Here is a 16,864-nt window from a genome sequence, read left to right as displayed (position 1 = left end):
TTTGGATTTTTACTCTGCTCGAGTCCCAATCTGTGTTTCCCAGAGTGGGAGGAACAAAGTAAATGCTGCAATGTTTCCTGGCATGGAGGCAGGCAGAGATAGGGCAAGGGGAAATCAGAGACAACATAGACACATGGGCAGTGTCAAGCACCTTCTGGTGGTAATGATGGTGGATGGGCGAGACGTGGAAGATGTCTGGTAGCAGTCTAATGCGTGGAGAACTAAAGACTGAAAATTGTTCGATTTATGGACGAAAAATATAAAAGCGACTTGCTTTTGATGTGTTATAAATATATTAGCATTTTGATCTTGACAATTGCAAGTGAGGGTATAGACCAGTCCAAGTGTTAAACTGTAAGGGGGAGCTAAAGTGATAAGCATAGGCACTCCTAGAAAAGAATCCATATCCATTTGCCTGACACCGCCTTCCCTGGTAAAAGCTGCCAAGCTCACCCACACCATGTGGACATCCACCCCTGAATTTGGGAAAAATAATGGAAGGGTTAGGTTGAAGCAGTTAAGTAGCCATTCATTGACCTCTGAGAAATCTTAATAAGGATGGGAAGAATGTCTGACATCCCACACACCCACCACAGAATGGGAGACAGGTTGGGCAGCTAGTGAGAAGGTAGTGAGAAGACCCCAAGTTGCATGTTATATGCCCACCACCCTCTGTTGTAAAATTCAGCCCAAGGAAGCAGGCTAGATTGAAACCATCCACATGTGTAACTAGACTTTGGGGTTGTGTAAGCTTTGCGCCTCAGATAACAATTATAAATCCATTCAAGCTTAGCTGAACTTCTCAATTATATTACTACTTTGAATCATCCTCAGGTATCCATTATTCTGTGCACAACCATATCATTCCCTCAAGTAGATTGCAGCCTTCTAATCACCCTCAGATACCTATTATTCCATACATAAGTAGTCCAAACATCTCAATTAGCCTGCAGCTTTGTAATCACACTGAAGTAACCATTATTCTCTGCAAAACTCAGAACTTATAACTTCTAATCAACAAAATTGTTCCTGTCTCACTGATCCTTTCTGTTACTGATGTTCTTAAAGTGTCTCTGGATTCTCACTTTAGCTCTGTTCCAGCTCCTATTACATAATATAACAGCCACCTGTTTTAAATATATTGAAAGCACAGAAAATTACTGTCTTCTGTCAGTGATTAATCGTCTAATGTGCATTTTCCATTTTCTTGTATCTTGTTTTCTCTTAAGTGTTTTCACCATTTTTTGCAGTATTTCTTGTGTCTTTTCTTGTCTTCCAGTTTACTGTCCAGGCTGGGTTTCACAGTATTTTGTTTCTGTCACATATTGTGGCTCATCATCAAGCAATACTTGCAGAAACCTATGCGGGTGATGAATGCTGGTATACTGTGCCACAGAGTTAAATTTAATACAGATGTCGTGAAAGAAAAAGTTATCGTGTTTGGTTTAGGACCTCTGACAGATGACACTGTAAATTGACATGCCCACACCTCATTTCCCTCTTTTAATCATACATGGCTTGGAAAAGCACAAAGTAACGTCCAGGGACTTCATCCACAGAAGAAGATAGTCATCCCTAGGATTGGCTTAATGTACTACTAAATCAAAAGATTAGGCCAGTAACACTGGTTGGTCTGAGACCGATAGCTCAATCTTCACTTCCAGAGCAGGAAATGGAATTCAGGGTTGCTTCCCTCCCTTGAACCTGCCCTCAGAGGGAGACAGTGATTGACCATATATTGCATACCAATGTGTTTGGAACAGAGATAAATTTGTCAGTCACTTCAGGGTGGTGGGGTTGGAAAGATTTGGGAACCTTGCAAAGAAGCCTGGGCTACCAACGCAGATACTTTTATAGATTGCCCCAACCTCCATTCCCTCCCAGGCAGGACCTGAAATTTCAGTCCTGGTTCTGTAGCTAGTTCATTTGGTCAGTGGTAAGGTGGGGTCTTCTGTTATTTTGTGCAGTATTGCTTGCAAATAAAGAGGAGGAACAAAATTTATCTTTTGGTGCTGCAAGCCAAGCACTGGAAAATAACATGTGCCTGCAGAAATCAAGCTATTATAAGGAAGGACCAATTTCTCGTCATCCTGTGGTTTTTGAACTGGATGCTGCTGAACATTTGTCATGACATGATGGGTAGCCAGTTTTTATATTTGGGTGTTCTGGGTGGTCCAGATGGAAGAATAGGGGATAGCAAATAACTGTAATTTTGTTCAGCAACCTTGCAATTAAAGGGACAGTTTCCATTTTGTTTGCCTGTGCAGACTGCAGTTTTTCAAATTTGTAAAGAAAATTCAATTTAGAAAAGCTTTTCTGGCTCATAATTCTTTTGAACCGTGGTTTTGTCAACCGTACCAATCACCCTCAAACAAAAAGCCAATAATTAAAGCCAAAGTTTTTATTTTACAAACTTTGGCACAGTTATATGTAATTTGTTTAATTATTGAATTCTGAGAAGTGGCATGGTAGCGCATTGTGTATAGGGCACAGATGTCATTGCCACAATGCGCATGTATTAATGTGCCCATCATGGCCACAGAGAATGAGGGGTACCATTTCTAGAGTGGAAGTCATGCACTTCAAAAGTCAAAGAGGTTTTTGGGAACAGGCTCCCCCCTTTCCACCAAGCTGTGATTGGTGTGTGATACCATGGTAATGGGGCAGTCTTATTACTCCAAGTGGAATAAAGCTCTTGATGGAAATTCCTTTTGTCAACCAGAAGCTAAAATTAGGCTTGATCTTTCTAAATTGTAGGAGGTAGCATCATCATTGCAGCAAAATGTAGGCAAGGTGAGAGATTGTTTGGGAATGCAGTGCACTCTGCCCAGACTATTTTAGCTCCCTTGTCTATTGCACTGTCTCTACTAGATGTTCACGGTTACACTTGGGATTAATATCTTTGAAAAGGTAAAGCAATACTGTTGACAGGGTATGATGGTAACCTTCACTTTTTTAGTGTATGACTTGCCAGATGATATCTTTGTTGATTATGAAACTACTTGGTCCAAAATCTTTTGTTTTATCCTTACCTAAGAAGGGAATATTAGTTTGAAATTGCCTAATCATATGAGGGATTGTGTCCCTTGAATTGTTGCTTTTCAGATAGTTATTTTCCATCTCACCTTGTCATGTTGATCTGTAGAATAAATTTAAGGAGTTTGGGAATTCCCTATTTGTTTTATTTATAAGCCATGCTTGTCCTTTTAATTCACATTCCCAAATCTAAAATGAGGAAAATGGGAAATGAAATTCCCATTTTTTTAATCCCACTTTTTAATCAAAAATCATATAGAATGCACCCATTACATCCAGCATTTGAATAAAATTTAATTGAATATAAATTTACATGCAAGTCATTACGAATAGGACACGAATAGCTCCAGTGTGTTTCATGAGTGACTGACCTCTCAATTATGTCTTCATTTATTGCTGTACTAAGTGAAGAATGAAAGTTATATTTTGCTGTGTATTTGTTTAATTCTACACTATGTTATACTTTATAAAAAGCGAAAGAACTGCGGGTGCTGTAAATCATGGACAAAAACAAAGTTGCTGGAAAAGCTCAGCAATGGGTTCTGAAGAAGGGTCATTGGGACCCGAAACATTAACTCTATTTTTTCCTTAACAGATGCTGCCAGACCTGCTCAGTTTTTCCAGCATCTTTGTTTTTATTCCATGTTATACCTTATCCTTTCCTTCTAATGTAGGCCTTCTATGGCTGATCACATTCTCAGATCAGCATTATTGTATGCTTCTTCTGTGTGTTGCATGACCACTGTCACTGAATTTGTCTTTTCCTCTCCATTTTCTTTGACTCCTTAGTGTCTATGGCAGTAGTCTGTGGCTACCTTGTGAGGAAATTACACGTGCACACTTATGTTCTGGCACAGATCCAGAGCTGTGCTGGCAATACAAAAGAAAACTGAATAATTACATGTCCAAATTCTAAGTTACATATTTGCCCTTCTACAGTGAAACTTTCATCCAAGTTATAAGTCTCTTACAAGTCTTTTATGAGTTGTTTTAACAGTCAAAACACAGAAAGCAGCTCATCTCAAACAGTAGAAGAAAGACAATGTATGTGGCTGTAGAATCTGCCTGTTCATTATATGCTGCCAGCATCAAGTTGATGGTTAATATTTCATATCATTGCAGTTTGAGATATTTGGAAAGCTGTTGAGGATTTTTGTCTTTTGGGGCTAGATTCGAATTCTGGTGATGGGCTGGAAAGTAGCAGGGCTCCAGTTGGGAGGCAGGGTAACGGCAGAGGATGGCATGCGCATAATTATCCTCCTGTCGAGAAATCTTCCCCGCAGGAGGGAGGGTGGGCAGACTGCCCTCCCCACCCTTACCTGGTCCAGGACTTGGAATCTGAGAAACTTTTGTATTCCCAGTCCTGGTCACAGGTGCCTTGGCACTGGTGGGGACTACAGTGCTACCAGCCAATCAGATTGCTCAGCAGCTCTCTGAGCTGGGACTTTTGCTCGAATGAGTTGTTGAAGTTCCACTTCTAACTGAACATCGTTCCTTGCTGTGTAAACTGGCTGTGGGCTGGCATAACAAACAGAGAGAATGCTGGAGAGACTCAGGAGATCTGGCAGCGTCTGTGGAGAGAGAACCAGAGTTAACAATTCAAACTTGGTATGACTGTTGTTCAGAACAGAGGAGCTGCGCTGTTAGGCAGGCATGTAAGAGATCAGCGACTGATCAGGTTACAATTTGATTTGATAGCATGGTGCATTTCTCTGTGAACATCTCTATTTGTATGTTAATTAGCTCAAGCCTGTATAATCAGTAGCAATAGGAGCAGGAATGGGCCATCATCCCTTCAAGCCTGCTCCATTATTCATTAATATCATGGTCAATCTGATTGTTATATCAGCCCCACTTTCCTGTCTCCCATAACCCTTGACTCCCTTGTCAACTAAAAATCTGTTCTAACTCAGCCTTGTATATATTCAATGATCAGGCCTCCACTGTGCTCTGGGATAGAGAAGTATATGACCGTATGACTATATGACCCTCGGAAAGAAAAGAAAATTCTTCATCTTAGTCTTAACTAGGTGATCCTTAATTGTTAAGCCACATCCCCCAGTTCTAGATTTCCCTAAGAAAATATAACCTCAGTATCTCCTACTCTCTCAGTCCTCTTAGTAAGAGTAAATTTACTGATCGTGTGCTAACCTGCTTGAAGGGATAATAATTCTGCAGCCTTGCCTCCAGTTTGCAGTCCCTTCAAGCAGTAGATCAGCAATCTTTGTGAAGATCTTTGTGAAGTTCTATTTGAGGTTTTTTTGAGTTCTCTTCCCAAAGGCAGGCCCAATTGCAGTGCCACAACCTTGACCACAAGTAGGGCACGTCCCAAATCCACCGCAGCCAGAACAGGGATTGAATCCATTCTAGAGATTGGCACCAACTTGGCCCACATTGGTTCTCCAGCCAATTGAGCAAACAAGCATGCCAGCAGTCTGAGTTGCTATGGATACATATACTTGTACATGCATGTTGTATCCTGGAGCAGTGGATAATGGTTCCAGTTCCTTTCCATTATATGGCTGACCATGTCTCTTCTGTTGTTACCATGTTTGGAAAGATTTACAAGTTGACCCTCAACTTGTTTGGCTGCATGGTGAACAAACCTTCATGGGCCATCAAGTCTAAGAGTGGGACTTGAACCCAGGCCTTCTGGTTTAAAGCAAGGATGCTACCGACTGGCCCACAAGTCCTTCTGTCCTGTCCATCTAATTATTATACTTCAGAGAAATAAACTGACTGAATAAAATCACATTGTTGTTTCTCTAGAACAAGATGCTGCCGTGTAAATGGATGGTTTAGTTTAGGCTGTGTTGTAGATATTCATCGAGCAGTTCATGCCACCTCCCCGGGTGTCCTCGTATTAAGTTGCCAATCAACAGCTCCAAGTAGACAAAGGTATTTGGCTAGCCACAGCAAGGGGAGGGAGCTCAGCAACCATCGGATATTAAAAATAATGCTTTATAATACTCCCTATTTGTGGTCTTACTCTATAATGCTGGTTTACATCATGCTGGACATCTGCCAGCCCTTCAATTTGGACTGTATAGCAGACAAAAGCATGTAGGAAATGGAGCCATACTGCAAGGAAGTGGGAGTCGGGGTAGTTATCAGGGAATGAAAGTGGAAGGTATGCACCATGCGAGCCAGAAAATGTTTTACACACTCCAGGCCAAGAAGGACTGTAGTATCTCAGTGTAGATTTTTATGAGTGGAAAGACAGCCCATTCCTATAATCAAGTCTTGGACTGCTCCTCTTTGAAAGGCTTTGTTTTCTCTGATACTTCATTTACCATCTTGAGTTCAAGGATTCAGTACAAAGTGTGAACAGTCAACAATATTGCCTCAGGGCTGAGAACGAATTTGATCGTGGATCAAGTACTGTGGGAAATGATCGATATACATTTCAAATTCATGGATATTGCATAGAAAAGGAAGAAATATTTCTTTAAGCTTACTTAGTTGGAATACCTTTTCTTAATGTACAATCTTTTTTCAGTCTCATATTACTTTATTCCAATTGATCTGGAGAATGAGAGGACGAGGTAGGCTGGAACTGCAGCGCAGCATGAATTTTTAAATTATTAATACACCAATTTCGGAATACTTTTTGGGGGGAATGATGTACAGTATATCATTCAGATATAGTGCTGCATTCACGTCAATGTGTCATTCTATATGAGAGAACACTTTTGTTATTACTTTGCACATATTCATTTAACAGTATTTTTAAAAGGTGTTTAACAGAGACAAAACTGCCCAGGGGTACAAATGCTAAAAAAGAGAGACTATACTTTTTTCTGAAGGTGTCAGATATTTAGCTGCTTTAATGTAGGAAATTACCTTTCTTTCTGGCACAAAAGCAAAATACGGCAGATGCTAGAGATCTGAAATAAAAACAGTAAGTGCTGCAGAAACTCAGCAGCTCTGACTGTACGTGTGGAATTTCAAGTTCAGTGGTTTCACTTCTGCAGAACTGAAAATAGGTGCTTTTTTCTCTGAATTAGATAGAGAAGCTCATGAGTCATTACAAATGTTCCACATTCTGTAACTTTGGGTTGGGATGTTAACCGTGAGTGAGACAAGCAGCAGTTTTGAAAGTTCACCCTGCACATAAGCCAAGATGTTAGCTGCATAATCTGAAGCAAGCAACAATCAAAGAAGGATAAGAAGAATGAGTGTTGCCCTCAAAATGCTGAGGAATGTTACCGCAGCATTGAGTATTTTTCTCCTAATGTCACCATTAAATGTTCTAGGTCTTGAGTTAAATGTAGGAAAGAAATCTTTAAACTCCATCCTACAAAACGTGTCTTATCCCCAAAGGAGAGGAAATCCACCCAATTAAAACATGAAGAATTTGATTTTCCCAGACCAACCACCTGTTTGGCCCCTGCTTAAGACTGCTGAGTACCAATTCCTTGCATGGACTCTTGCCCACTAAGAACTCAATCTCGATTGCCTTAGAAATGTTTTGTTTAAGACTTTTACAAAGGAGACTTTCATTCTGTAAGTCTAAACTTGAGTTGATGCTGATTGCCAAAAGTGAAAAGGCAATTTTTAATCATGACCCTAGGAAACTCACCATAAGCTAAATCTGGTAAATTGTTGTCACGACTAATGTTGGACTGAATTAATATCTTGTTGATCAAGTTTCAAGATCTATTGTCATCGTGATTAATTGTTAATTGTATTATTGAGAGTAGTACCTTAAATGATTTGTTCTGTTTTATTGCAGTGGGAAGCAGAGTAAGTCAAGAGCTAATGTACACACGGGAGAAACTGGGCGAGGAGACAATCTTCACTACACAGATGTTAATACAAACTTCAAAGAAGGAAGGGGAGAATATCCTTACTCAGGAGGCGTTGCTTCAGCACCTGCTTGCTGCACTGGCAGCCAGCAAAGTACAGGTCTCGCTCTATGGAAAGTAAGGACATTGCTCCCATCACATGTTGACTTGAAGGGGGTTTTCAGGCAGGAAAAGAAGGCAGGGCAAATATGGAACACACTTTATTGATCAGGTCGTTGATGTGAAACATGAGCTGTTTCTCTGTCTATGCGCAGAAGCGGCCAGTGCTGCTAAGTATTTCCTTCCTAATACACTCAGCAAACTAGGTTTTAGGTCCATATTATAATCCACACATATCCATTCCCTTTTAGCCCATATAAAGATGGGTGGACAGACAGGTCATGTTGAGGAAATGGAGAGGCTGCAGAAGGACTTGGACAGGCTAGTGGGGCAAAGAATTGGCAGATAGAATAGTGTGCAAAGTATGAGGTAATGCACTTTGGTAGGAATAAAAGAGATGTAGACTATTTTCTAAATGAGGAAAGGCTTCAGAAGTCTGAAGCACAAAAGGACTGGGAAGTCCTACTACAAGATTCTCTTAAGGTTAACATATTGGTTCATTTGACAGTTAGAAATGTAAACACAGCGTTAGCATTCATTTGAGAGGGTTGGAGTACAAGAACAGTGATGTACTGCTGAGACTGTATAAGACTCTGGGCAGACCACGTTTGGAATACTGCAAGCAGTTTGGGCCCCATATCTAAGGAAGGAAGTATCGGACATGGGGTCCAGAGGACATTTACAAGAATGAACCTGGAGATGAACGGCTTATCATATGAAGAGTGATTGAGGCCTCTGGATCTATACTCATTGGAGGTTAGAAGAATGAGGGGTGGGGGGGGTTCTATGGATATTTACAGAATACTGAGATGCCTAGATAGTGTGAACAAGGAGAAAATGTTTCCACTAGTAGGAAGGATTAGGACTCAATGTGAAGTGATGACCCTTTAGAACTGAGATGAGCAGGAATTCCTTTAGCCAGAGGGTGGTTAATCTGTGGAACTGATTGCCTCAGAGGGCTGTGAAGGCCAAATAATTGAGTGTATTTAGACAGATGGATAGGTTCTTGATTGGTAAAGGGATGAAAGGTTGCAGGTAGAAGGCAGTAGAATGGGGTTGAGAAACATCACGGCTATGACCAAATGATAGAGCAGACTTAATGGGTTGAATGGCCTAATTCTGCACTTATGCCTTATGTACTTCTCATCTGTTCTGGACAGAAAGAGAGTACAGATAAACTTGCAGCAGATAGTGATAAGCTTTTTGAGCATTTCTCACTGTTTTCCAAGTGTATGGTGAATATTTTGGGAGAATATGTTTCCCCAATTGGTCCCTCAAGAGCTGGTCAATCCTTATTGCCAATCCCCCCCATTCCCACCCATTCGGCATGGAGACCTAAAATTAGACTCCCTTCCTTTGTATTTTGGCTGGGCTGTCAGCCTGATATCATTCATTTCTCCTGGCTGTTGAAGTTGAAATGCCTGTACATCATTCTCAGCACACTAGGGTGGAAGGTGGCCTAATCTCCTGCTTTCGCTATTCGCCCAGTTGATTTCATAGGATAGGAACAATATTCTTGCCGTTCAGCCATTCTTTCTTATCCTTAACGTAGTATCTGATGACTCGAGTCCTTCAGCTTGTCCTGCTGTCTAAATATGGGGGAATAGGGTGACCCTTAAAAAACTTCATCAATGGAATGTTTAGTTTAAATTCCTGAAAGTACAATGTTCTGGCATCCATAATTGTAAATAAATGCATATATGTTTGCTCTCAGTAATTAGCATTGCTGGTTCCATCAGTGTACTGTTTAACCAGGTCATTGCCCTTTAACCTTTCTTTCAGATCCTGGGATTTAAACAAAATCTGTTACAAATCTGGAGTGCCTATCATTGAGAATGGCATGATTGAGCGAGTGAGTATGACAGAAATTAAATTTATAATTATAATAATATAATAATTATAATAAAGAGTGTATCTCTTTACTTTCAGGAGCTTTTCATTTTTACTCACAATTCTCAGAGAGCTTTCTGCTGATTGTCAAAGTGAGTGATTTTCCTTGCCCAGGGCCCGCTCTTTAGCTGCTGAATTTCAGCGTTACTATCCTGATATAGAATGATGCTGCCTCTGCCCTATCCTAAAAGTGTGCCTTGGATCTTAGTTATGCCCTGATATGATGGCTACATTGCAGTAAAGTTAGTGTAATTCAATTTAGCAATACCCCAGAGTGATGTATAGCAGTGGAGTAATATCCTTCTTAACCTGTCCCCTCACCTGAAGTGTGGTGACCCTCAGGTTAAACCAGCACCAGTCATCTCTCTCTCTGATGAGAGAGCAGTCCTATGGCCTGGTAACACAGTGGTGACTTTACCATTACCCTGTATTATCTCCATGTGACAAGGTGACAAAATGTTTCAGAATTCAATCTGCTGCTACTGTATTTAGCCTGTGCTGCTATTAGAGCTCAGTAGAGAGAACTCTCAATAATTGCCATCCAGCCCAAAGATGTGCAATTAGCTGATTGGGCATGGTAAATTTCCCTCCATAGTATCCAGGAATGTGCAGGCAAGACGGATTAGCTGCAGGAATTACACGGTTACAGTGATAGGGTGGGTCTGGGTGAGATGCTTTTCGGAAATACAGTGCAGACTCGATGGGCCAAACAGCCTGCTTCAACACTGTAGGGATTCTATTAAAGACAAGATTATAAAAAAGTAGAAATTTCTGCCTCACCAATATAAAAAAATACTTCATCCAAATGCAGTGTGATCACGGGATGCATTATAGGTGAACTTAATCCTATCCCCATCCAACATTCTGACATCTCTGTACGCCCAGCACAAATCATTGATAAGAGTCAAGTGTGGCAGGCATATTTCATTCTTGCTTCCCTAATTCAAGAGTGTTGAGATCAATTGTAGCAGTCATCTAACTACACTGGGAAATGTCCGTGAATTTAACACAATTTGGAGATAAGCACAGCCTACCTTGCCTGTATAGTTGTGCTTCTCACTAGATAAGCAACTGGGAAAATTATTTAATCTCTAAATAATATTAGCAAAGCCCATAAATCTTTATATACCTAGAGCACTTTGTTAAAAGCCCTGTACTTTGTACCCATACCTTATGACTGGCAACATTTTTGACATGAAACACAAATTTTCATCTCGATTATTTATTATATTGTAGGGCAAAGGGTTAATTTAATATGGTGATGGGGGTGGAGTGGACTGCAGACTCTTTTTTTTAAAAAATTGCTCCCATGTGGAGTTGCTGACATAATATGACACTGTGCTATGTGTACAATGGAACTTGCATGTTGCTGTCAGGCTTTCAAAGCCAACTAGTATGATCAAGACGCAGAGGCAGAAGGCTGATGACAGGCTATGCTGATTTATGGCCAGCTAATAGTTTTGGAGTTCAACGTGGTCTCTGCCAACATAGCCTGTATATGCTCCAACGGAAGAGGCTGTTTGGCACACACCATCATTAATTATCGTTGCTGTTTTCTGTTCTGCCTTCTCCCCAACCCCCTGCCCCACAGAAACACACACACAACCACAAATTATTAAACATCATTTCAGCACTGACCACAATGAGTATTGTAGTTTATGAGGATCAGAAATCTCCTTGTTAGAAGTGCAAGATTCGTACTCCACAATGTTCCTCTCATCAGTCAGTAAACATAATAGAACCCTGATGGATCATTGTGGCCGTTTATATGTAGGTTTGACCATAGAGCTTTTGGCCAATTTCAAAGTATTTCTGAAAAAGCTGTAAAGTTGCTTTTTTTGTGTTTCATTTATTAGATCTAATCCCATACTGCAAGTGGGAGCTGTTCTTTACAATTAGAAAGAAAATGGAGAGTTAGGTCAGTGTGAGAACAAGTTGCACTGTGGAAAGGTCTGGCTAAAAAGGGTTTCTCATTCAAACCAGTGCACAACTTAAAAAGCGGAAATCATTGGCTGTAGGGCCAGGCATCAGACTCAGTGGACTGCTGAAATTTGGTTGGAAGAAGCAGCTATCAGGCTGATGATAGCAATGATTACACACAGGTATGTTTTAGGGGGTGGGGTGATATTACGTACAAGTTTGAGAGAGTTTTGTGGGTGATAATTAGGGAGTCCAGGAAAACAGAGGCTGTGACTTGCTTGGCGCAGCTCTCCTGCTCTAATCTGTGGAACTCACTTTAAAACTTACTTCGGACTTCTTAGGACTGAAATAACTGCACAGAGGCTGGTATCCCATTGCCGAGTCAACCTTTATTTACACGTTCATAGTACAAGGACTCTGACTGGCTAGCTCAGAGCCATTCCCTAGAGTGAGGAGACTCTGGATGTGAGTTTGCTCGCTGAGCTGGAAGGTTAGTTTTCATATTTTCAGCGAGCAAACTCACATCCAGAACCACAACCTGAGGTACAAATCTTCTCAAAACTCGCTGAGGAGACTCTCTGAGACATCTGCTTATATCCGAGAGCCAGGGCTCTGAGATTGGCCCAGGTTAACAGCTCTAAGCAGGGATCTCATACTTAATCTTGATACAGGCACTACAGACATTCACTCTGTCCATTGCAAATAGTTGTATAAAAAAGCAAGTTCCCACAGTGGCCGTGGTTCAATGCACTACTTGATGCATTACTGAGCCAGAAGCTAACCAAGACAGTCACATGTTCAGTTCAGATCCTGGCTGATACTGAGTCAGTTGATTTTAGACATAAGTGTGTGGCAGTTGTCGTCAGCACCCTTGGTGGAAAGTGGGGAACATCAGCCAATCACACACGCACACGCGCACACACACGCACACATGCACAAGCATGCACACACACACACACCGAGGCAGTGGAATTCATGATTGAATAGCTGGATGACATCTCATAAGCCAGGATCACACACGAACAATAATCATTAGGGATGAGACACTGAGGACTACCGTTGGCTTTAAAATACACCTCTTTGCATTCAACATCATGGACAGTTGAGAGACTTCCATGATCAACCTCTTTCCAAACCTGTTTCGATTTGTTTTAGCACTATGTAAGGACTACGACAATTAGTCTCTGCAATTTAGGAGAAGTCTTGAAAGCCAGTGGAGGGATTACATCACCATAAATCAAAGATGCCAGTCTGCATACCACCAACATTTATGGACAATGTAATGCTTTTTCCCTCCCCCAGGCACTAAATATAACTTTGCCTTGATGGGTCGACCACAAATTAATGAAAATCAGCAACCAAAACAAGATTAAATAAATTGTTTTCTCCCAATGTTTCAGTTTGTTTGCTTTGCTTATGGTACAAACACAGCAATATTTGCTCACTTACTTTCCCTCCACCCTCCAGATGATTGAGAAGCTTTTCCCCTGTGTTATTCTAACTCCGCTGGACTGTTTCTGGGATGGTGCCAGGCTTCAAGGAGGTTCTGCTTACCTACCGTAAGTACAGCTGTGTTAATTGTTATGTTTCTGGGGTTTTAGGGATTGGTACTCTAAAAATGATACACTGGATGCTTCTCGCAAGTTTTTTGGTCTGAACTAGAGTGGTGAGAGACTGAACAATGGCTTGCATTCTTCCCCGCGATGTGGTTACTTGTCAGGCGGAGCAGAGAGACCTATGGGAATTCTTTGTCAACAGACGGTAACTGAAGTTATTCTCATGCTAATCGGAGCCTTATTGCTGCAAGTTGTCCAACAAATAAAATGTACACATCATTCATGCCACAGGCCCTATTTAAAAAATGCCCCTGAGAAGAAAAAGGCCCTCTTTCGATTAAAATCAGCTCACTTGACAGCATTCCATTCTTGAAAGATTTTTCACAGTTTTTTTTGTGTTTACTCTGTGGTGTTAAACTGACACTGACTCCCGACTCTTTCAAATCCATTTTTAAAAAAATCAGTGTGGACATGTGACATTTGCAGTATTTAGCATTTTTTCTGCAGTTGTTTCCTCACCGCCTCTGAGCCACAGAACTTACCCCAATTTGCTACCGTCCTCCAAACCGCCCCCCCACACTCCCCTTCATAGCCGAAGGTTAGTCTGTGTGTGCCGTCAGCTTCCGCTTCAGTTCAGCCAGTTTGAAAAAGGAACGGAGAAAGAGGGAGAGAGAGAGCGAGAGAGAGAGAGAGAGAGAGAGAGAGAGAGAAAGAAGGAGAACAAAGAATGGCAATCTATTCTCAAAAGTGGAAAAACAAAAGGGCTTGAGAAGACTCACTCAAGCAAGAAATAGGAGATAAAGGAGCCTCTCTTTGGTTGCAGTAGAAGGGGTCGCTGGTATGTGGGAATCAGAAAGAGCTTGCTTCATGCGATGCCTCACTCATGAATTATTGGAGTGTCATTCTGCCAGTGTTGGACTTTTTAATCCCCCCTTGTCTTCTATTTGAGATGTCCTGTACACTTGAGTCACCCTTTCTGGCAGATTGTTTTTTCAAGATTCCTTCATTTGGGGAAAAAAAACTTACGAAATCATGAGGAGTCTTTACTTACCAGTTCAAAAGCAGCAAAAAGAAAACTTATAGGAAGGGAATATGAATATTCAGAGAATATTTTAATAATTTTATCTTGAATAGTTGGAACTCTGGCTTTAGCTTGCCTAGTACTTTAAAGCTGACAAGATCTTGTAAAATGACAGGAAAGCTTTGCTTTGTTTTAAAGGACTATCTGAGGAAAGTTTCCTTTCCTTTCACAAGTTTCCTTTACAGACATGTGGCCAACACTGAAATATCGAGTTATTTGTAATCCATAGCATTTCATCAGTGTCTGTCATGGATTCTTTGGAAGACCACTGGCTTGATGGTTCTCTGGGGAAGCAGGATGGTATTTCAGAACCCATTCTCCAAAATGCCCTTAAATCCACAGAATCCATGCAGTGAAACATAGTCTGACTTATTCAGTTGTCCTGTTTATTTGCCAATAATACTTTAAACCTATGGTGATAATGCCAGTGATTGCCACTTGTGCAGACATTATTAAGGCACTGCATTCCGCCACTAATCAGCATTGATTGATTTGTCACTGACCTTATAGAAATGTAATAAAGCGCACCCCTCTCTAACTATCTCTTGGCCTGTGTTAGATTAGACTTTGATTTATAGTCCCACATACATAAAAACACAGTGAAATATGTTTTCATGTACAAAACGCAAAATATTGCAATGCCCTGGTGCCATCTTGAAACACTGAATGTAATGCAAGATTTTACTGCATTAGAGTTTATCTTGCCCTCTTCTTCTTGTAGCCCTCTGCTACTCCGCTATTCACTGCTTGACACTAGTGGGGCTTGCTGTAACGCTACTCGCTTAAGAGCCTCGCTCTGCTGTTTTAATATAGAGCATGTATTTAAGATATTAAATAAAAGCAGACGGTGAGGAGCAAGTTTTAGACAGTTACTTGACTTCAGTTGTTAGATGATAGCTTGAAAGCTTTTGTATTTTCATTTTTTCAGACTTAATGCTTAAAATAGTCACTCTGTGATGGCTGGTATTCTATAACTCATCAAAGTAACATTTTATCATTATTTACTTGAGTTACCAAGTGTTTTAGCTTATGTAAATGTTACCGAAAGGCTTGGAATAAAAAGGACAATAGATTATCTTACTTCTCCCCACCCCCTCCCACCCGACTTCCAGTAAAGTAACTAGGAGAGACCTGACAGTTCTGAAGAACTTTATTAGGTCTTGTCGGAATGGAGTGAGGCAATCTGGGGACGGAGGGTGTGAGCATCGTATAGGAACCTCTTCTATCCTGCTTCCCTGAGTCCGGTTTTCCACTTGGCTCCCAAATGGAGATGAGCTGGCAGCACTGGGTATTGAAATGCACTGAAATGAGAAGAAAGAAAGAGAGAGAGGAAAAAAAAGACACTCTTTGTGGTGGCGGGAGAAAACCGTACAAAAGGATATTTTACAGATGAAGAGATTAATGATTTAATGTGGCTGAGAAGAGAGCTGTTACATGGTGAGTGGGAGGAGGAACGAGCACATTGGGGGAGGGGGAGAGACACAATCAAGAGTGGCGGCCAGTGTTGGAGACCGCAAGGCTCTGTTTGTGGGTCGTAATCTGATTATTTAGAGGAACGACCTTTAATGAAAAATTAATTTGATCGGGCCTTACACATAGCCTGGATATGTGCAGGTGGACAGTGCCCACTGAAGGAAAATTGATTCATTAAAGTGCCACCTAAATGCAGCAGAGTTGGAGAGCTTAAACAGGAAGACTCTATAATCACATTTTTAAAGAAGCACTAATGATGGAAAAAAATCTGAATGTTTTGCCACATCGAATAACAAAATTTTTTATACAATTATTTCTGCCTGGTGTTAAGCTAATTATTGTGCACCGCTTCTGTGTGAAATGGTAGCATGTTAGTATGAAGCTGTTTTTTCTATTATTTTAACCAAGAAACTTATGAAATTTTAATGGGGCAATTTCATACAAGTACATTAGTACATTTGCTCGCTGTTATTGAATGACAAGACAGTTCTATTGGTGTTTTGTTTGTGTTTATGTTAAAACTATTTTTTAGTTTTAACATATTTTATTCCTTAATTTTTATTTAGTTTTCCAGTGTTTTTGTAGCTTAATGCTGCAGTGAGCCATTTGTCTTATTCCATCAAGTATAAAACTTGCAAACAGAAAAGCTCACAGTATGAGGCTGCCTCTCATTCATTTTGGGCTGCTTCTTATTACAGTTTAGTCAGTCCTTTAACTAACAAGCATACATCATTAACCATCCCGATATCACCATGTCAAAGGAGGAGGAGATGATCCCTTCCCTTCATTCACTGCAGGAATTTAAAATGACCCAAGACAAACCACACGCCAGTAATATCAAGACATTTGAGAGTTCTCCAGTAATTGTCATGTCTCACTGCACAAAGTTAAGAAATACGAGTGGGCACCGCAGCCTGATTAGGCTTTCCCTCACTTTGTTCCTCCATAATAGGATAATACATGGTCTTTTACTCTGCATCTGGCAATGATATAGGCTTAAA

At 40.7% G+C, this 16,864-nt stretch overlaps 1 protein-coding gene across 1 annotated transcript in view; it reads left to right on the top strand.

The window, feature by feature from the left end:
• ptch2 (patched 2) overlaps positions 1 to 16,864 on the top strand; it is a 118,305-nt gene that overhangs the window by 35,904 nt on the left and 65,537 nt on the right. Inside the window, exons 3-5 of the mRNA XM_048539466.2 lie at positions 7,772 to 7,961; positions 9,726 to 9,795; positions 13,221 to 13,312. Of these exons, the coding sequence (XP_048395423.2) occupies positions 7,772 to 7,961; positions 9,726 to 9,795; positions 13,221 to 13,312 (352 nt within the window). The remainder of the gene's footprint in view (positions 1 to 7,771; positions 7,962 to 9,725; positions 9,796 to 13,220; positions 13,313 to 16,864) is intronic.

This window comes from Stegostoma tigrinum, chromosome 8, assembly GCF_030684315.1.
Source record: "Stegostoma tigrinum isolate sSteTig4 chromosome 8, sSteTig4.hap1, whole genome shotgun sequence".
Classification (NCBI taxonomy): domain Eukaryota; kingdom Metazoa; phylum Chordata; class Chondrichthyes; order Orectolobiformes; family Stegostomatidae; genus Stegostoma; species Stegostoma tigrinum.
Note: the sequence above shows the minus strand (reverse complement) of the source record. Positions and strands in the feature narration are given on the sequence as shown.